General features: G+C 36.9%; 1 protein-coding gene across 3 annotated transcripts in view; it reads left to right on the top strand.

Annotated features, from left to right (window-relative positions):
- Window positions 1-23,055, top strand: part of AKT3 (AKT serine/threonine kinase 3) — a 279,685-nt gene that overhangs the window by 150,910 nt on the left and 105,720 nt on the right. For all 3 annotated transcript variants that reach the window (XR_005725001.1, XM_040263596.1, XM_040263595.1), the window contains 2 exons: window positions 11,653-11,764; window positions 17,322-17,466. Coding sequence is in view for 2 of the 3 variants with exons in the window: in XM_040263596.1 (XP_040119530.1) it covers window positions 11,653-11,764; window positions 17,322-17,466 (257 nt within the window). In the remaining variant the exon portion in view is untranslated. The remainder of the gene's footprint in view (window positions 1-11,652; window positions 11,765-17,321; window positions 17,467-23,055) is intronic.

Genomic DNA, 23,055 nt, shown 5'->3' with positions numbered 1-23,055 from the left:
AGCACCTATTGTGTTATAAACTAATTGGTTTTCATGTTTATTGTTTGATCACTTCTCTTCTCAGTGAAAGATAAGCTTTATGAAAAATAGGGACTTTGTTTTGCTCGCTGCTCTATCTTCAGTGCCTGGGTTGTTGTCAGGCATGCTATAAGCACACAATGAATATTTGTTTAATGAACGTCTAAATTTACTAAGGATAAAACTATCATAAAACAAAAGTGTAGCACAGAGTTCTCAGCATAAGGGAGCAGCTCAGTTCTAAGGAAGAGGCCCTAAGAAAGATTAATGAATGGTCAGAGTTGCAGGTAAAATCAGAAGTCTATGTCACAGGACCCTGGGGGAGCGCCTCATGGATAGGGAGCCAAGTGCATCAGATGGCAGCAAAGAAATGAAAATGAGAAAAACAAAAATATATCTGATGAGAAGAGATTTCAGGAGACCAGTAGGAACCACAGCTTAGGTAAATGGTTAAGGAATATGTAACAAAGGCCATTTTTGTAAATAATGGTTTTTAAAGGGAGGGAAAGGAGCATTTAGTACATATGCATCTTGCTCTATATGTATATTTATTATTTGTTCACCCTGGTATGCATTGATAAGCAACTATGAAAATGAGTAGAAATGGTCACATTGATACATGGAAGCTTGAGGTATTTAAATTGTAAATTAGAGTTAATAGAACATAAATTGATTTTTCTAATAGTGATACCTTTCCCTGGTGGCTCAGATGGTAAAGAATCTGCCTGCAGTGTGGGAGACCTAGGTTCACTTCCTGGGTTGGGAAGATCCCCTGGAGAAGGGAATGGCTACCCACTCTAGTATTCTGGCCTGGAGAATTCCATGAACAGAGGAATCTGGTGGGCTATAGTCCATGGGCTCGCAGAGAGTCAAACGTGACTGAGCAACTTTCACTTCACTTAAACTTCAATGCTGAAGTGAAATATTTTGAAGTTTAATTTATGTTCAGTGAGTTTCATTTACTAGAAGGGTCTTTGTTTTATATATTAAAATGCACATTTTGTTTAAAAAATTTCCTTGGACATTTGGATACATACTTTGTGAAAAGAATCTAATATTATTTTGGAAGGAGTTTCTATTTTTGACTTTTTATCATAAACATTTTCAGAGTACAGATAAGTAGAGAAAATAGCTTATTGAACTCTTATGACTATTGTATGCCTAACAAACAACAGAACCAAAAAAAAAAAACCTAGCTTGCCTAATGGTATATTAGATGTTTGCATGACTATTAAAACTCTTTTAGGAAATGCCTCTTGTTATTTTCATTATCTTAATCATTGTCCCACAGTGACCACAATGTGTTTTTACCTGAAATTTCAAGTATGCACAGGGTGTGCAGAGAACAGTTGTTCTAGAAGACTCTTGAAGTGTTTATTTGTTTAATTAGAAGCAGGATATGGTGGACCAACAAAATTGAAATATGTTGATGGGGAAAATATTGACTCTAAAATGTATTATTGGTAAATGGTGGTGTCTATGGTGACCATATTCATTAAAGAACAACGAATTGGGAGAGGTTCACCGTAACATGTTGTGATTTCAAATACAATTTAACTTCACAAGTAGTATTCCATGTTACAACCAGTGTTCCATGTTACAAAGCAGTGAAGTTTATGATAATGAAAATGTCAGGATTTGATATATGTATCATCAAGTGAAAACCTCTTATAGAGTAGAATATAATGTTAGTAACCTAGTCTTATTCCTGTCTTTTATAGAATTTTGTATAAAATAAAATGTGAGAACAACTTTTTTTTTTTTCCTCATCTGTTTCCTTATGTGGAGAAAGGTTTGTTGATTCTGGGTGATAGGTAAATGATTCAGACCCAAACAGCTAGAACCATGCAGTTAGACCAGTGCAAGTTTGGGAATCACTTTTTTATCATAAGTAGTTGAAAAATTTATTACAGCTAGCGTTATTGGTATTGTGTAAAATCCAGCAGTGAAAAGATCCGGAGGCTCTGCTGCCTTCTTGGCTATGTTCTTTCCCTTCTGCTTCTCATCTGAATCCACCTTTCCCCTACATGCCTGCTTGGGGAAACAAAAAATGCCAGGACCAGTATCCTACTAAGAGTAGTTCTCATCCCTGACCATCTCATCCCCATGGTGTGCTCAGATTCATGAGCAGACACATTGGGGCCTACCTCCCTCTCTAGACATTGTTAACAGTGAAAATTATCCTGGTTTTCTTTTTAGGAGAAAAGATGTCACACAAGGGAGAACAGTCAGGTTTAGCAAGATATGGGGAAGGCGCAGAGGAGGGAACAGCCAGGCCTTCCTTCTGCAGATGATTACTAACCTTTTTACAGGCAGTTTTCCTAACAGTATATTCTTTCCAGATAAGAATGGAATGTGGTTTCAGACAGACCTGGGGGTAAAGCCTTATGTAGCTACTTAAAACAAGCTAAACCAGCTGTGTGTTTGTGAGCAAGGTACTCAGTTTCAGACTCGGTCTGCTCATTTATAACGTGGAGGATAATAACAGCTCTTAGGTTTGGCCTTCAGGTGAAATTAATATTTAGAAACCTCTAATGAGTACAGTGCCTGGCACATAGTGATCTCAGTATATATATCCTCTACTGATCTTGCTGTCTACCATGGTACCTGCCACACCTAAGCTATTTTCCTCTTAGTGGAATGAATAAATCTCTTTAAGGTTGATGAGTTGAGTCTTAATTGGGTGCTATGATTTTCTGCTCCCTGGACAGTAAAGGCTTTACATAAAAGAAATACTCTTTTCCCTCTTATAAAGAATATCTGTAATAGTATTATAATATGGGGCTTTAAAAATAAACTCTCCTTAGGGTCATTATAACTCATAGTTAGCATTATTTAATTTTGTGATTTAATAATTAAATAGAATATATTATTACTCCTTTGTTTTCCACACCATATGTTAGTATAATTATTTTTAAAAGAATATAGTTAGCATTTAAATGGTTAAAACCCTTGGAATAAGACCTAATCTTTGAAATAAAATCTGAACAGGTGATATCCAAAACCTTTTTTTTGGTATGTATATTTTTTATATGGGATCTTGCAGTTCCTCTATTTATTTGGCTTTCAAGTTTACAGAATAATTACAGCTTTGAATAAACTTGGTCACCTGTGGTTCAGAGTGGTTCTAAAAGTAGATAGAACATTTGAGGTTCAGCTTATAGTTTTAACTTGGTCAAGCTGGTACTTTGAAAAGGTAAGCAAAATTAATAAAGCCTTAGCCACACTCTTTGGGAAAAGAACGGAGAGGGCTAAAATCAATAAAATTAGAAATGAAGAAGTTACAGCAGACAACACAAAAATACAAGACAAAGGATCATAAGAGACTAAGCAACTATATGCCAGTAGAATGGAAAACTTAGAAGAAATGGACAAATTCTTAGAATGTATAATATCCTAAGACTGAACCAGGAAAAAATAAAAAATGTAAACAAACCAATCGTAAATAGGGAAATTGAAAGTATGATTAGAAAACTCCCAACAAAAGTCCAGAACTAGATGGCCTCACAGATGAACTCTATCAGAAGAGTTAATACTTATCTTTCTGAAACTTCCAAAAAATTGCAGACCAAAAACTTGCAGAGAAAGGCATACTCTCAAACTCATTCTATGAGGCCACTGTCAGGCTGATATGAAAACCAGACAGAGAGACAACAAAAAAGAAAATTGGAGGCCAGTATCACTGATAAACATAGACACAGAAGTCCTCAGCAAAATACTAGCAATCTGAGTCCAACGGTGCATTAAAAGGGTCATACATCATGATCAAATGGAATTTATCCCATGGATGCAAAGGTATTTCAGTATCCACAAATCAATTAGTCTGATACACTACATCAGTAAACTGAGGAATAAATTCATATGATTATCTCAATAGATGCAAAAAAGCTTTTGACAAAATCATCCATTTATGATAACTCTGGAAAGTGGGCATAGAGGGAACATACCTCAACATAATAAAGACAATATATGATAAACCCATACCTCACATCATACTAAGCAGTGAAAAGCTAAAAGCATTTTGTCTGTGATCAAGAACAAGACAAGGATGTTCACTCTTGCTGCTTTTATTAACATATTTTTGGAAGTTTTAGCCACAGCAGTAAGAGAAGAAAAAGATTTAAGGGAATCCAACTTGGAGAAGAAGAAGTAAAACTATCACTGTTTACATGTAACATGATACTATACATAGAATATCCTAAAGATGCTACCAAGAATATATTTTACTAGAGCTCATCAATTAATTCAGTAAAGTTTCAGGATATAAAATTAATACTAAGAAATCTGTAGCATTTCTATACAGTGAATTTAAAATAGGTAACCATTTTGGGGGGCTCCAAAATCACTGCAGATGGTGATTGCAGTCATGAAATTAAAAGACGCTTACTCCTTGGAAGAAACGTTTTGACCAACCTAGATAGCATATTGAAAAGCAGAGACATTACTTTGCCAACAAAGGTCCATCTAGTGAAGCCTATGGTTTTCCCAGTGGTTATGTATGGATGTGAGAGTTGGACTGTGAAGAAAGATGAGCACTGAAGAATTGATGGTTTTGAACTGTGGTGTTGGAGAAGACTCTTGAGAGTCCCTTGGACTGCAAGATCCAACCAATCCATTCTAAAGGAGATCAGTCCTGGGTATTCATTGGAAGGACTGATGGTGAAGCTGAAACTCCAATACTTTGGCCACTTCATGTGAAGAGTTGCCTCATTGGAAAAGACCCTGATGCTGGGAGGGATTGGAGGCAGGAGGAGAAGGGGATGACAGAGGATGAGATGGCTGGATGGCATCACCAACTCAATGGACATGAGTTTGAGTGAACTCCAAGAGTTGGTGATGGACAGGGAGGCCTGGCGTGCTGTGATTCATGGAGTTGGACACGACTGAGCGACTGAACTGAACTGAACCAATAAGGACTAGATCCTAATGCTGGGGAAGATTGAGAGGAGATGGGGGCGACAATAGATGAGATGGTTGGATAACATCACCAACTCAATGGATGTGAGTTTGAGCAAACTCCAGGAGATAATGAAGGACAGGGAAGCCTTGTGTGCTGCAGTTCATGGGTTCATGAAGAGTTGGACACAACCAAGGGACTGAGCAGCAACAAACCAATAAGGACCTACTGTGTAGCACAGGGAACTTGGCTCAATGTTCTGTAATAATCTAACTGGGAAAAGAATTTGAAAAAGAATGGATACTTTTGGGTCTAACTGGATCACTTTGCCGTATGCCTGCAACTAAGACATCATTGTTAATCAACTCTAATATAAACATTTTTTGAAAAAAAGAAAAATGTCATGGGTTATGATATAATAAAAGTTAGCTACTTGACATTTTAAGAATGCTTGTCTATTTCTCTGTATTAAATTGTTCAGCAGTCATAATCATTTGGTTAATACCTTTTTATACTCTCTTTCCGAAATTTCTTCCTTAAAAAAAAAAATAAATTGTTCTACCTTGAGTTAAGAATCTTTACTAAAAGGAAAATATTCTTCTAAGTATTGATTAACCAGTTTACTTGTTAGCCCTTTCCCTTTTAAGAATCCTCTTTAAAAGAGTGTTTTCAGACATGCAGTGTGTTCTGAAAACTTTCATGGCTTGTTTTTCTTCATTATAGTGAGAATTGTATGATGTGTTCATGTTCCCATATTATGGCTAACGTAACAGAACCCAAAGTGTTTCTACTTACCGGCTCACTTGTTTTGGTATGGTAATTTAAAGCTTCAAGTGTTTTAAGTTTGGAGTCAGCTGTTTAATTATATTTGTTTTTCAGTTCAGTCCAGTCGCTCAGTTGTGTCCAACTCTGCGACCCCATGAATTGCAGCATGCCAGGCCTCCCTGTCCATCACCAACTCCCGGAGTTCACTCAGACTCATGTCTGTCGAGTCAGTGATCCCATCCAGCCATCTCATCCTCTGTTGTCCCCTTCTCCTGCCCCCAATCCCTCCCAGCATCAGAGCCTTTTTCAGTGAGTCAACTCTTCACATGAGGTGGCCAAAGTACTGGAGTTTCAGCCTCAGCATCAGTCCTTCCAAAGAAATCCCAGGGCTGATCTCCTTCAGAATGGACTGGTTGGATCTCCTTGCAGTCCAAGGGACTCTCAAGAGTCTTCTCCAACACCACAGTTCAAAAGCATCAATTCTTCAGCACTCAGCCTTCTTCACAGTCCAACTCTCACATCCATACATGACCACAGGAACAACCATAGCCTTGACTAGACAGACCTTAGTCGGCAAAGTAATGTCTCTGCTTTTGAATATGCTATCTAGGTTGGTCATAACTTTCCTTCCAAGGAGTAAGCGTCTTTTAATTTCATGGCTGCAGTCACCATCTGCAGTGATTTTGGAGCCCGAAAAATAAAGTCTGACACTGTTTCCACTGTTTCCCCATCCATTTCCCATGAAGTGATGGGACCGGATGCCATGCTCTTCGTTTTCTGAATGTTGAGCTTTAAGCCAACTGTTTCACTCTCCTCTTTCACTTTCATCAAGAGGCTTTTGAGTTCCTCTTCACTTTCTGCCATAAGGGTGGTGTCATCTGCATATCTGAGGTTACTGCTATTTCTCCCGGCAATCTTGATTCCAGCTTGTGCTTCTTCCAGCCCAGCGTTTCTCATGATGTACTCTGCATAGAAGTTAAATCAGCAGGGTGACAATATACAGCCTTGACGTACTCCTTTTCCTATTTGGAAGCAGTCTGTTGTTCCATGTCCAGTTCTAACTGTTGCTTCCTGACCTGCATATAGGCTCCTCAAGAGGCAGGTCTAATAGTTTCAGTCTAATGGATAATATTTAGAAGCTTGATTCATTTGTAGAGTATTTAATACTGAGACCTATAACATATAGATTTATTTCTTTAAGTCTGTAACTACATGTAACATTTTTGTTGAACTAGAGGTCTCAAGAAGATGTGAATAAAACCTTTTTACTATTAGTGAAATATTACTTTACAATTACACAGAATGATTAAAAATAGAGCTTGGTATGTGCTGTAAGCTGTAGAGTTTCTTACTCATTTTTCTACTTACTATGCCCAGAATCTTGCATAGCGATTGGCCCATAATTGGCATTTCATATATATTGTTGAGTCCATAAATACTTAGCATATTTAGTCAAAACAACTTGTATATAACTACTTATGTTATTATAATATTATTTTAATATTTTTCCAAAACCATCCTATACATAAATACAAATGTTTCAGTCTTTCCTTAACAATTATTTTTTACTGGTCTGCTTGGGAATGGTATTTAATCAGTTCTCTTATCCTTTTCATAAATTGCAGTAGTTTGTAACCACTTAGAATGTCATACGTAGTATACTTTGCCTAGGATAACACTGTTGATAGTGGGTGATGAGCCTGGATTTGAATCTGGCATCTAATTTTCAGGTCTGTTATCTTAGTTACCTTGACATCACTACAATGGAAAACATAACAGAAACTGAAATAGGTCACCCTTAGATTGGACATTCTTTCTTTTCTGTTCTTCCTCTCTCCCTTTACTCCTTAGTTCACTCTTGAGTTTTCCATCAGGACTGTCCTTCTTTTTAAGAGTCTGTTCTGCATTCTTCACATTAAAAACCAGTTGGTCAAAATCATCAGGTATTTACTATGTACCCTTATGTGCGGTCACTGTTGTAGATGCTGCAAGGAAGAGTTGTGCACACAATTCCTCATTTTATTTAATCCATCTAACTGGAACATCAAGTTAACATTACTTAAACATCTCTAAGATAGTACAGTAAATCATTGGCTGGAAGACTGAAAGAAATTTTATAAAGAAGGAAAGAGGAAGGAGCAAAGAGAATCAAATTGAGTCTGTACCTTATAGGCAGAGTAAATTGGGCGAAATTGTGTGGTTCTTTATTGTTATAAATTGTATGATATCTTTGGTGTTTTAAAACTTTTGTATTTCAGACAAAAAAATAAATTAGCATACTGATATTTTAACATTCTTATTTCAGAAAGTATTTAACATTGATATTAATTATTTAACTGTGAGATAATAGATTGTATGATCTGTCGATTCTACTACCTTTTTATTATTTTACACACCACCAAGTTCTCACTTCCCTCCTTTTAGTTCCTTAGTTGATAATTGCAACCATTCCCTTGCCTTGCATCCTGTACTCTGTTTCACTTTCCGGCATTCTCAAACTTACTTAAATTATGGCTTTGCTTACATCCAATCCTTTGTGTTCCGCATCTGTACCCGTGGAGCTGAATATATTGGGGAAAACTATGATCCCCGGTATTACTTTAAATTCCAAGAGATCTTCCTGACCAAGAAGTGGAACCCACATCTCCTGCATTGCCAGGTGGGTTCTTTACCACTAGTGCCATCTGGGAAGCCCTATCAAGTTCCACTGGACCCTTAATGCCATTTAGCGGTCATGGATATTTACTTACCTGTTTGCTTCTAGAAGGCTATTACATATCTTCACTTTTCTCAAAGCCCCAGTGCAGCCTCATCCAACCTAATTCTTAAGGATGGCTTTCCATCCTGATTGATTGGAACAAATGGAAGCAAGGAGCAGGTAATTTCTACTAGCTCCTACTTTCATCTATATCCCTAACTGCATTTGGACTCCTTTACCCAATCTTCTCTCCAATCCCACAACTAAATTCTCTGTGCTCCTGACTACAGCCAGCCCCGGACTTGTTCAGTGAATCCTTTCCCTTCTTGGCTATATAAGGAAGTTGCACCAGAAATTTTCTCCTCTTTCCTGTATCATCAAAATTACCTTCTTGTTGGATTATTACTGTCAGAATTCACTCACTTGGAAAATATTTACTGAGTGTCTGCTATATGTTAGGCACAGTTCTAGGTACTAAGAATACATTCTAGTTGAAGAAACATAAAAAATAAGTCAACTCACATGAACAAAGATGGAAACATGCTATGAGAAATAAAAAGAGCAGGTGAGAGGGGTTGGAGAATCCTGGAAAAAGGATACATATTTCAGCATTGAACATCATGGTTGAGGCAGGCTTCACTGTGAAGGTTTTTAGATTTAAGACTTGAAGGAAATGGGGGAGTAAGCTAGGGGGTTGTGTGAGGGGAAGAATACCCAGGAGAGGCATGACTAGATGAAAAACCCTAAAGACAGAGACTACAGGGCATTGTGGAGGAAGTGCAGGGTGGCAGGGTACTTGGCCGAGTGACCTGAGAGAGAGTACTAGGAGGAGAGGTGAGAAACTTTGGTTGGACGGGTTGGAGGTCCAGATCGTGTAGGACTCTTGCTGATCATGTAAGGGCCTTTGTCTTCTGTTGTCAGTGAGTTGAAAACATTGCAGTTTTTATTTATTTATTTTTTTTTTTTTTGCAGTTGTTCATTTTAAGGTTTCTGACTGTAGGTCTCTGCAGAGAGGGGCAGAGGAGAACTGTTCTAGGGTTTTGGGAATATTCATGTCAGAGACAATGATGGCTTGTTCCAAGATAGTGGAGGAAGTGTGAAGTGATACTAATAAATCTTGAAAGCAGAGTCAACAGGATTTCCAGAGAGAGATGTGAGAGAAGAAGGGACTTAAAGATGATCCCAAAGTTTTTGACTTGAGCAGCTGTAAGGCTGGAGGTGCCATCATCTGATATAGAGAAAGCTACAGTGAGGAGGTTGGCAAGGGGAGCAAGAGTGGGAGAAATCAGGAGTTTAATTTTGAATGAGTTCAGATGTCTCTCAGAATACAGTTTCTATATTTAAGTGACTTATCTGACCTTTCCACATTTCTCAGTAGGAAGATCCAGTTTTATGGCACCTGAGGAGGTTTAGGCATTGGGTGGTGAGAGCCTGAAGTACAGTAGCATCAGTGGAAAAGTAATGGCATATGCTCCCAGTATCAAAAAGGAAGGTCACCCGTGTTTTCAGTTAGAATGATGGAAAAATTAGGAAAGCCAGGTCTAAGAACAGATTTAAAGGGAAAGATAGTAGGTTGGGTTTTAGGTGTGGTTCCAATAATTCAACCAGGTAGAAATAACCATTGTATAGTTAGACATGTGTATCATAAAATAGAGATCCAAGATGGAAAGAAATTTGGCTGAGACCATAAAAACTTGTTAGAAAAGAGAGGAAAAAAAAAAAAAAAGCAGAGACCCTTGATGAATTAGCTCTTTTAGTGTGAAGAGTAAAGAATTGTCCAGTGTGTTTAATGACTTTATCCTATAAAGACCCATGTAGTTGATAGTTGCTAATGATGAAACTAGCACAAAACAGATAAGCAGTGAGAAAACACTGTTGATTTTGTCAACTAGCGGTGAATTAGTTTCTTTTAAGAGAAAAATGTCAGTGGACAACCCTATCCAATTCACTCGTGTTGTCCAATACCAGATGGTAGCCCACCAGACTTCTCTATCCATGGGATTCTCTAGGCAGAATACTGGAGTGGGTAGCCGTTAGGGGATCTTCCCGAACCAAGGGTCAAACCAGGGTGTCCTTCATTGCAGACAGATTTTTTACTGTATGAGTCACCAGAGAAGTTCAGGTGTATGCATAATAATAGCGGCTAACATTCATTGAAAACTTAGTATGTCTCATACACTACACTCTTATATGTACTCACTATTAATCCCTTGATGGCCCAGATGGTAAAGAACCAACCTGCCAATGCAGGAGACCCTAGTTTGATCCCTGGCTTGGGAAGATGCCCTGGAGAAGGGAATGGCTGCCCACTCCAGTATTGTTACCTGAAGAAGTCCATAGATAGAGATTATAACTCCATGGGTTATAATCCACTGGAGTCGCAAAGAGTCGGACATGACGGAGCAACCAACATTTTCATTATTAATCCCCACATCACTTTTATGATGTAGGTACTCTTTATTGTTTCCCCATTTAATACTTAAAGACCAGACAAATTAATCAACTTGTCTAAAGTTGCAGAGTTAAGGGTAGGAAAAAAAGATCATATCCAGGCTCTGTAGTGTCAAAAATCCATGCTTTTAGCCCCTACACTATGCTCCTTTTCTTTGAAGTCTTCATAGATAATCCTTGACAGAACTTACCACTGTTTGACTGACAGGCCCTAGATGACTTTAGAGTTTTAGGGGGTACTTACTGTCAAAGGCTTGTAATCTAGGTAGGCATAAGGATATCGTCTTAAAAATTATAATATTAGATACTCTATGCTAAGTGAAAATGAGAGGTACAATAATAAGTAATGAGAATATAGGGTGGGGGATGTAGTGATAATGTTATAAGAATATAGGGTGGGGAATGGTCAGTCTAGACTAGGTTTTTCTAAAAGGCTTCATGGAAGGAGTATAATTTGATACCTTAGAGGACAAGTATTCTTTTGACAATTGGATATGCCTAGAGGTAAAATAAATAGGAAACATTCCAAATAATAGTATTAGCTGGAGCAATGGTGTAGATATAGGAAAGAGCAAGATGTATTTAGGGAGAGTTTAATAGTCCAATTTAGCTGGGCATGTGACCAGAATGGGCAAAGGATTAGAAAGAAATACTGAAGTCAGGTTTTGAACAACCTTGAGTGAGCGAGTGAGATTCATTAGAGTGAGATTCATAGAAACCTGTGAAGTTGCAATGGTTTGTTTAGAATGGAACTCTGTAGTTCTCAACTGTTTACTTGTTTAAATATAAGTATATTCAAAGAGACATTTTATTTTATTTCTAGAATGCCAGTTAATGAAAACAGAACGACCAAAGCCAAACACATTTATTATCAGATGTCTCCAGTGGACCACTGTTATAGAGAGAACATTTCACGTAGATACTCCAGAGGAAAGGTAAGAAACTCATTTTTTCTATTTTGTGAAACAGCAGCAGTCAGTCTAAAGACGTATGCGTATCTGACTTGACCACTTATAAATATATTGGTAAAATGCTTTTCAGTTCAGTTGTTCAGTCGTGTCTGACTCTTTGTGATCTCATGAACCACAGCACACCAGGCCTCCCTGTCCATCACCAACTCCCGGAGTTTACCCAAACTCACGTCCATTGAGTCGGTGATGCCATCCAACCATCTCATACTCTGTTGTCCCCTTTTCCTCCTGCACTCAATCTTTCCCAGCATCAGGGTCTTTTCAAATGAGTCAGCTCTTCACATCTGGTGGCCAAAGTATTGGAGTTTCAGCTTCAGCATCAGTCCTTCCAGTGAACACCCAGGACTGATCTCCTTTAGGATGGACTGGTTGGATCTCCTTGCAGTCCAAGGGACTCTCAAGTCTTCTGCAACACCACAATTCAAAAGCATCAATTCTTCAGTGCTCAGCTTTCTTTATAGTCCCAACTCTCACATCCAAACATGACCACTGGAAAAACCATAGCCTTGACTAGACGGACCTTTGTTGACAAAGGAATGTCTCTGTTTTTTAATATGCTGTCTAGGTTGGTCATAACTTTCCTTCCAAGGAGTAAGCGTCTTTTAATTTCATGGCTGCAGTCACCATCTGCAGTGATTTTGGAGCCCCCAAAAATAAAGTCTGACACTGTTTCCCCATGTATTTGCCATGAAGTGATGGGACCAGATGCCGTGATCTTCGTTTTCTGAATGTTGAGCTTAAAGCCAACTTTTTCACTCTCCTCTTTCACTTTCAACAAGAGGCACTTTAGTTCTTCTTCACTTTCTGCCATAAGGGTGGTGTCATCTGCATATCTGAGGTTATTGATATTTCTCCCAGCAATCTTGATTCCAGTTTGTGCTTCCTCCAGCCTAGCATTTCTCGTGATGTACTCTGCATAGAAGTTAAATAAGCAGGGCGACAATATACAGCCTTGACGTACTCGTTTTCCTATTTGGAACCAGTCTGTTGTTCATGTCCAGTTCTAACTGTTGCTTCCTCACCTGCATGTAGGTTTCTCAAGAGGCAGGTCAGGTGGTCTGGTATTCCCATCTCTTTCAGAATTTTCCAGTTTATTGTGATCCACACAGTCTGTAGTCCCTTAATTATTCTGTTTCTGGTATAAATAAATGACAGGCTTACAAAGATATTAAAACCTATAGAAGTGCTGTAAGATACACTTTTAAACAGAAGACCAAACACTTAAAATACAAATTAAAGAGGTCACCAAACTACATTTTAAAAATTATGTAATTGATTTTGGTTATATTTGGAATTCTAGGGCTGGTGATGGCAACAGGTTTCAAATAGTGTGCCATTATGCAAGTGGCTTAGACTGGGGCTAAGCTCAGTGAGGGAAAATATCAGGTGTGATTGATATTAAATGTCATCATTGCTAAAGAGAGGGATATTAGTAACTAGCATACCAACACTAGGGCCGCTTGTCATCCTCCTGATCTACTATCCTTGAATTCTATCTTAATATTCTTTTATCTGGTGGCTTTGATACTGAGTTAAGTCCAACAACCACAAAATAATTTTTCTACACATTACCATATTTGATCCAAATCAGAAACTTTGTGAAGTTAAATGTTATTAGCCTTATTTTTCAAGTGAACAAATTAGGTCCTAAGAGACTTGTTTAAAGTTTAAAACGAAAAACTCTTCCTCAGATGTGGTGAAGTATTATTTTAGTAACACTTTTTTGTCGATAAATAGTAAGTAATAAAGTATGAGTGATTACTTTAGGAAATATAGAAAAGAATGAAAAATTACTCAGAATTCTAATTCAATAACCAGACTTAGGGTCTGATAATATTTTCTTTAATATCTTTCCATCTGACCCATTGCATATGTGTGGAGGTCTTTGGTATACATAAAATTTGATATGCCCTCCCTTCCCACATACCCCTGTCTTCCCTATGCATTGCTATATGTTGGATCCTCAGTTTTCTTATATCTCTACTCATAACCATGGTTGAGCCCATTACCTTGTACCTTTCAGATCTGAGCTTAAAATGTCACATTTCCTACAAAACCCTCTCTGCTGCATGCTTACATATCTCCTTGTATCCTCTGTATCAAGTTTGTCTCCACTGTAATCTTTGATTGCCTTTTTCTCTCTTGATTATAAGATTCTTGGCTAGCAAGTAACATATCTTCCTTGCTCATTATTTTATCTTTAGCATGTAGTCAAAGATCTGACACAATGTTTGTTGACAGGCTAAATGAATGGAACTTTTCCATGTCAATACATAGTCTTTGGAAATATTATTCTTAGTGGATTCTATCATCCCATTGAAACAGTGATTGATTTTGCCATTTATGTTGGCAAAGCTGGACTTAAGCCATATCTTAATGCTTTAGAATATCTAGTTTGCCATTCTTCCAATAATATCACACTACTTTTTACAAAACTAGGAATAGAAGAATAAAGAATAAACAGAACTTGAAGTTAGTAGAGAGAGACAATAAAACTGGAGTATAAATGAATAAAATAGAGACAAAAAAAAAAAACTAGAAAATATCAATGAAACTAAAAGCTGGTTCCTTGAAAAGGTAAACAAAATTGAAAATCCTTTAGACAAACTCATCAAGAAAAAAAGAGAAAAGGCCAAAATAAAATTTGAAATGAAAGGGGAGACATTACAACCAAATCCAAAGTAAAAGAAAGGATCATAAGAGCTACTATGAACAATTTTACACCAGTAAAATGAATAACCTAGAAGAAATGGATTAATTAATAGAAATGTGCAATCTTCCAAGACTGAACCAACCAGAAAGGAGTTTCTGGTTGGAACTGAACAGACCAGTTACCAGTAATTGAAATGGAATCAGTTAAAAACAAAGTAACAAAAACAAAACCTTTCCAACAAACCAGACTCCAGGCCAGGTAGAAAATATTTGCAAACAATGTAATCAATAAGGGCTTAATTTCCAAAATATAGAAACAACTCATATAACTCAACAGCAAAGAAACAACCATCCAATTGGAAAATGAGCAGAAGACATAAATAGACATTTCTCCAAAGAAGAAGTACAGATGACCGGTAGGCACTTGAGAAGATGCTCAATGTCACTAGAGAAATAACAAATCAAAACTACAGTGAGTTACCTCCCACAAGTCAGAACAGCTATCATTAAAAGTGTACAAATAACAAATGCTGGAGAGAGTGTGGAGAAAAGGGAGCCCTCCTCTACTATTAGTAGGAATGTAAGTTGTTGCAGCCACTGTGGAAAACAGTATGGAGATTCCTCAGAAATCTAAAAATAGAATTAGCATATGATATAGCAATCTCACTTCTGGGCATATATACATAACAAAACTGTAATTCAAAAAGATACATATACCTCTATGTTCATAACAGCTCTATTCAAAGTAGCTGAAACAGAGAAACAACTAAATGTCCATTGACATATGAATGCATAAAGAAGGTGTGGTGCGGTTTTGCAATGGAATATAACTCACCCATGAAAAAGAATGAAATAATGCCATTTGCAGCAACATGGGTATAACTAGAGACTGTCATACTAAGTGAAGTAAGTCAGAAAGAGAAAGACAAATACTGTATGACATCACTTATGTGTGAAATCTAAAATAGGACACAGATGAACCTGTTTGTGAAACAAAAATAGAATCGTGAACCTAGAGAACAGCCTGTTGGTTGCCAAGGGGGACGAAGTTGGGGAAGGGATAGGATGGGAAGTTAGGGGTAGCAGATGTTAGCTTATATGTATATAATGGCCTTACTGTACAACGTAGAGAAGTGGGTTCAATATCCTATGATAAACCATGATGGAAAAGAATATATTAAAAAAGAATGTGTGTATATAAATATAAATATATATATATATAAGTGAAGCAACTTTGCTGTATGGTAATGATTAGTATTGTAAATCAGCTATACTTCAATAAAAATATTGATCAAAAATGAAGAAAGGACTATAGCCCAGTATACTTGTTAATAGTGAATGCAGAATTTCTTAACAAAATTTTGACAAACCAGATTCAAGAAAATATGTAAAAAAGGTCATACGTTATGACTAAATGGAGTTTATCATATAATTCAGTTGTATTAAATCTGAAAATCATCCAACTAAATTCACTATATTAGAAAAGAGAAACGACATGGTCATTTCAACAGGTGCAGAAAAAGCGTTTGAAAACTCCCAACACCCTTTCATAACAAAAACACTCAACTGGTAGGAATGGAAGGGAACTTAATCAACTTGATTAAGTGTATCTATAAACAAACTACAACTTATATAATATTCAGAGGTAAAAGACTTGATACTTTCTCCCTTAAGATCTGGAACAAAATAAGAATGTCTGCTCTCTCCACTTTTATCTAATGTTGTACTGATGGTCTGCTCTAGACCATTACAGGGCAAGAAAAAGAAATAAAAGGGAAACACATTGGAAAGGAGGAAGTAAATTGCTCTTCTTTGTAGACTGTGTGGTTGCATGTGTGGAATACCCAAAAAAATAAAAGCTATTAGAACTAGTAAATGAATTTATTAAGGCTATAGAATATATGGTCATCATACCAAAAGCAATTGTATTTCTCAATACTAACCAAACAGTTTGAAAATTAAAAAAACTTAAACCTCCACAATAGCATAAAAGAATACTTAGAAATAAATTTAGTTCATGGTTTGCAAGACATTTTCACAGAAATTTACAAACACTGCATTGGATATAATTAAAGATCTAAATAAATGGAGAGCTATACCATGTTCATGGATTAGAAGACTCAATTTATTAAGGTACCAGTTTCTTCCAGATTGATCTATAGATTTAATGTTGTTCCACTTAGAATTCTAGCAAAATCTATCTTATGAACTCTACAGACTGATTTTATACAAATTGTATATGGAAGTGAATGATCCTTTATCTGATAGCACAGCTGTCAAAAAGTAAAAGCCTCATATTACTGCTATTAAATCCTATTATTTAAGCTACAAACTGCCTATCAGTTTTTTAAAATGAAACTTACCTATGATCTGGGAATAGATTTTGCCTTTGAAAAATTTTTTGAACTTTTTTTAGAATTTATTTTTAATTGGGGGAAAATTCCTTAGTAATGTTGTATTGGTTTCTGCTGTCCAACAACACACAGCAGTCATAATTATACATCTGTCACTTCCCTCTATTAGACCTTATAGAGAAACTGCATATGTCAGTGATGGACTTACAGATGTGTACAGATAATTAAGATTTAATCATACTTTTAAATAATTTTTACTCAGTTTTCTTACAGTCATCATCTTCTCCTCCTCCTCTTCTTCTTCTTCTTTTTACCTCCAAATAAATGCTAGTATTGATAAAAACTTTAGGCCTGTAATGTAAAATACTTCTAGGATCAACTTCATCTTGGAGTTATGATGGGGGATATGTATTATTTTGAAATAGACTTTGTGTTGACTTTATACTTTATAGAAGAGAAATATTTGCATTATTTATGATTCTTTATTAATAGGAATTTTTTTCTCATTTTTATAGGGAAGAATGGACAGAAGCTATCCAGGCTGTAGCAGACAGACTCCAGAGGCAAGAAGAAGAGAGAATGAATTGTAGTCCAACTTCGCAAATTGATAATATAGGAGAGGAAGAGATGGATGCTTCTACAACCCATCATAAAAGAAAGGTAGAAGAGAACATTTATTTCCCTCTTCAGCACAACATTTATGTGTGTGGAAGAAATATGTCAACAGTTGCCGTTTGCAAAAATTATTAGCCAGTTATCTTATGATATGCCATTACATTGGTGTGAATGGTTTTTAATCAGGTGGATCTTAAACCTGTCCTTGTTTAAAACCACATAATTGGAACATCACTTTATTTCAGTGTTTCAGCAATTAGCATTGAATGCTGAAAGGGCTGATTAGGATGCGGTGACTGATGTGCCATCATACTACTTTATAATTTGCATTTTTCCCTTACTGTGTTTTTAATACTATTTCAGAAACTTGGAAATAAAATGTTTTCCCTAATGATTTGGTCTTTTTCCATTTGGCATTCTATGTTCTCCTGAAAGCAGAAGCTTAAATGGCTCTGTGAACTTCCTGTTTGGTGCCCCAGCCTCACTAATATCAGCAGGAAAGTGAGCAATCTTGGAAATTATAGCTTTTTATTTTAATGGCTGCTTCTAAGCCAGTGAGGGAAACAGACTTTTCTTACCCTCAGTGCTCTGGAATAATAAACACCAATTTATGTATTTATGGGAATTGTAAATTATGTTTTTCATTACTGTAGAATATTGAAAAGCATCTTCCTAGGCAAAAAGGGGTATTTTAAGATTAAGGGTATAAGTGTTCAAAATAGATGAACATGCCATTTTTTTATGTTTAGAATATATTTATTATATTAGATTTTAAATTAATCTTCAGGTTGAAAAATGCTAATTCTTAAGGTAATTATCCATGTAATTTTGTATTAGCACAGTGATTAAGAACTCTTTGGTGTTAGACTGCCTGAGTTCAAATCTCTTTTTCCTATGTGCTAAAGATGTGAAGGTAAGCTTTGCAATTACAATTTAGATTTAATTATCCTTTCCTTATCTGAAATTTCTGTTCTAATTAGAATTACATTCTATGCTTGATCTTAACGAAATGTCTGAGAACCCTGTGTAACTTCCTTGAAGACTTATCCTCTACTTGTTAGCTGTACTGTATCCCTGTTTTCTTTTGAGTCACCTTATCTACCCTGCGCCCTTGTTCCTTAGTTATTGCCAAGAGAAAAACACAGTCTACCTTTACCTCCTTCTCAGAGAGAAAGAAGTTATTTTGCTCATGTATGTTCACATGTACACAATTAATTTGAGATTTGACTGTGCTCCTAAATTTGAAGTCATATCCTGATTATTCTCATCCTTTGAGTAATAAACTACTTAATTCAGTAGCAAACTATACCAGCTGTAGAATTTCTGAGTAACAAAGATTAATAATAAGATGTATAAATAACTAGAGGTTGAAATTGGGAAGTTTATAACATTCTTAACTTTGAGTGAACTCCGGGAGATGGTGATGGACAGGGAGGTGTCCTGGCGTGGTGATGGCCTGGTGTGTTGCGATTCATGGGGTCGCAAAGAGTCGGACACGACTGAGCGACTGAACTGAACTGACTGAACTAGAATTACTGTTACTGGTGTAAAAATTTTGGAAATGAAAATGGAAATTTACAGAATTTGGAATGAAGAGAGACAAACACTTTGAATGATACAAGAATGGAAAATACTACTTTTTCTGTTAAGGCTGGTTGTAAATGATTTTTAAAGCATAATACATTTTCCTGTTTTCAATTACCAGTGTCAATTGTCTTAGAGTTTCTCACCTTTACTAGTTATCACTTGTAAGCATTTATTATATGCTTATTTCATGCCAGGCTCTGAGCTGTACTTTCATATGTATTATCTCATTTGATCCTTATAGGAATCATACAAGGATAGGCACTGTTATTATTCCATTTCACACTTGAGTCATCTGATATTTAGAGAAGTTAAATATCTTGTTCAAGAATGTAGTGACTTTACACACTATGCAACTTCAGTATGCAGTCTGCTTTTTATTGATTCACATATCTTGAGCTTCTGCAACCTCTATATTTTTATAACATAATCAAGCTATATTAGAAAGAAAATTATACAGACAGACTCTCATTTTGTACTTTGTTTCTCGAAATAGTATGTTGTATTGTTGCTTTTACGCAGTGGTTGGATATTAGTTAATTTCATTTTGTATTAGAGCACTTTTGGAAAAATCAGTCGAATTTCAGTATTATAGAATACTGGTGGAAAGGGAAACTTTTGTTGTCCTGCTGCTTGTGTTCAAGTCCTGGATCTACCATGTGTATTATTGTGGGGGAAGTTTCTTAACAGTGGTATTTACGTCACAGAGTTGTGAGGATTAAAATATAGTTGGGAGTATATGTAAATTGTTTATATACTAAGTGCTCAGTGGATATTAGCTAGTATTAGATAGTATTTTACTTTATCCACTTAAAGATAATTAAACATTTACGTATTTTTGAAACAGAGTCTCTTAGAAGTCTCTTGTTGAAACTAAGTCTCCAAAATGAAAAATTGATAGTCAGAAGTATTATTTTGAATTTTGGAATGGGGTCCATTTTCTTACTTGGCCTGTATCTTATTTCCTTGTAATTTTAATACTTCATTTAAAATGAAATTATATAAAATAGTTTGAAATAACAGAGTACAGAAAAGAACATTTGTACCACTAACTGTGCTGTTGCTGCTGCTAAGTCGCTTCAGTCGTGTCTGACTCTGTGCGACCCCATAGACAGCAGCCCACCAGGCTCCCCCGTCCCTGGGATTCTCCAGGCAAGAACACTGGAGTGGGTTGCCATTTCCTTCTCCAATGCATCAAAGTGAAAAGTGAAAGTGAAGTTGCTCAGTCATGTCCAACTCTTCGCAACACCATGGACTGCAGCCTACCAGGCTCCTCCGTCCATGGGATTTTCCAGGCAAGAGTACTGGAGTGGGGTGCCATTGCCTTCTCCGACTAACTGTGTTAGAACAATCCTAATAACTTGGTTCAAAAGGGTGAAATATTACTATCACTTTGTTAAGATAAATGACTCTAAAACTACAGTTGACACTTGAACAACACAGAGGCTTGGTGAGCCCACCCTCTGTACAGTTAACAATCTGCCTTTAATTTATAGTTGACTCTCTGTATCTGGGTTCTTCTCTATCTGTGGTTCCTCTGAAGCAGCAGTACCTCCATATCCACAGTTGCTTTGCATCTGTCTGTGGCGGTGCATCTGAGGATTCAATCAATAGTGGATCCAAAAAAAAAAAAAATCAATTGAAAAAAATCCACAAATAAGTGGACCTATGCAGCCCAAACCCATATTGGTCAAGAGGCAACTGTCTATCTTTTGTGAATGTTACTTATAAGAAGAATTGTAAAAAAAAAAAAAAGAAGAAGAAGAATTGTATAAATTCAGATTATTTTAAATTTTAGATTGTAAACCCAAATATTCTGTGATAAGAATATCCTTCTCATAATTTATGGAATACAATTTCTTTGTTCACTTTTTGACAAATGGATACTAGGAGGAAAAGAATAGCTACTGATAATGATAGCTATGCTGAGAACTGTCCTGACTGTTCTCTCTTGTTTGGGTCAGACAGATGGTTATTTTCCTTAGTGGTAGAATATTGCCCTAGTTTCTGCTCTTCAGATTGAAACTTTGGAGAGGAAAAGATAATGGTGGTAGAGAGAAGAGGCAACAGCCTTGCAACCAGATTCAAGTGCTGATCCTTGTTTAAATTAAAAGATGATGTTTCAAAGGAATTTGATTAGAAGACTCAGAAATGTCTAACCTTGGTCTGCCAAACTGCCACTGTCTGGACCCTGTTAGTAGGTAAAGGGCCATGGTTAAATGATTAATAGCCAAATGGAAATAAAATTTTTGCTTAGTTTTTAAGTGATCAACATAGACTTCTCTGGACATACTTGGTTATCATCTCATGACTTAGGAAATATGATCAGTAAAGTATAATTCAGTTCAGTTACTCAGTAGTCTGTGATTCTTTGCGACCCTATGGACTACAGTACTAAAGTATAATTAGTTCAGTCGCTCAGTCGTGTCCGACTCTTTGCGACCCCATGAATCGCAGCACGCCAGGCCTCCCTGTCCATCACTGACTCCCGGAGTTCATTCAAACTCATATCCATCGAGTCGGTGATGCCATCCAACCATCTTATCCTCTGTCATCCCCTTCTCCTCCTGCCCCCAGTCCCTCCCAGCATCAGGGTCTTTTCCAGTGAGTCAACTCTTCGCATGAGGTGGCCAAAGTATTGGAGTTTCAGGCTCAGCATCAGTCCTTCCAAAGAACACCCAGGACTGATCTCCTTTCGAATGGACTGGTTGGATCTCCTTGCAGTCCAAGGGAATCTCAAGTATCTTCTCTAACACCACAGTTCAAAAGCATCAATTCTTTGGCGCTCAGCTTTCTTCACAGTCCAACTCTCACATTCACACATGACCACTGGAAAAACCATAGCCTTGTTGGCAAAGTAATATGTCTGCTTTTCAATGTACTATCTAGGTTGGTCATAACTTTGCTTCCAAGAAGTAAGTGTCTTTTAATTTCATGGCTGCAATTACCATCTGCAATGATTTTGGAGCCCCAAAAAATAAAGTCTGACCCTGTTTGCACTGTTTCCCCATCTATTTCCTATGAAGTGATGGGACCAGATGCCATGATCTTAGTTTTCTGAATGTTGAGCTTTAAGCCAACTTTTTCACTCTCCTCTTTCACTTTCTGCCATAAGGGTGGTGTCATCTGCATATCTGGGGCTATTGATATTTCTCCTGGCAATCTTGATTCCAGCTTGTGCTTCTTCCAGCCCACCATGTCTCATGATGTACTCTGCATAGAAGTTAAATAAGCAGGGTGACAGTATACAGCCTTGACGTACTCCTTTTCCTATTTGGAAGCAGTCTGTTGTTCCATGTCCAGTTCTAACTGTTGTTTCCTGACCTGCATATAGGTTTCTCAGGAGGCAGGTTAGATGGTCTGGTATTCCCATCTCTTTCAGAATTTTCCACAGTTGATTGTGATCCACACAGTCAAAGGCTTTGGCATAGTCAATAAAGCAGAAATAGATGTTTTTCTGGAACTCTCTTCGTTTTTCAATAATCCAGCGGATGTTGGCAATTTGACCTCTGGTTCCTCTGCCTTTTCTAAAACCAGCTTGAACATCTGGAAGTTCATGGTTAGTGTACTGCTGAAGCCTGGCTTGGAGAATTTTGAGCATTACTTTACTAGCATGTGAGATGAGTGCAATTGTGCGGTAGTTAGTACCTCCTATATTCCCGTTATGTCTGATTCCAGTTCTTGGAATTTTATTATTTAATGCCTGACTACCATAACTCACAGCAGTCACTAGCATACAGAGAAGGAGAGAAAGAAAAGAACAGACCTGAAATCAAGTCATTTCTCACTTCCTACCTAGAGGGAGGAGCAGCATAATCAGTGTTATAGAAACTGACTTGATAAGATTAGAGCTTCCCCTTATGTTGGGGAAAAAGCACTCAAGGAATGGAGGAGAGATGTGGGCAGAGAGGTTTACTTCTTGAAAGACTCCTTTTCACTCCTTGGACCTTATTTGGTGTATCTCTTAAATTGTAAATGTATGTGGAGTTGATCTTTGGGGTCAAACTTGCTAAAACCACTGTATCCTTTTCCTTGTATTTCTCTTCATTT

This window comes from Oryx dammah, unplaced genomic scaffold (assembly GCF_014754425.2).
Source record: "Oryx dammah isolate SB20612 unplaced genomic scaffold, SCBI_Odam_1.1 HiC_scaffold_21, whole genome shotgun sequence".
In the NCBI taxonomy this organism is placed as follows: domain Eukaryota; kingdom Metazoa; phylum Chordata; class Mammalia; order Artiodactyla; family Bovidae; genus Oryx; species Oryx dammah.
Note: the sequence above shows the minus strand (reverse complement) of the source record. Positions and strands in the feature narration are given on the sequence as shown.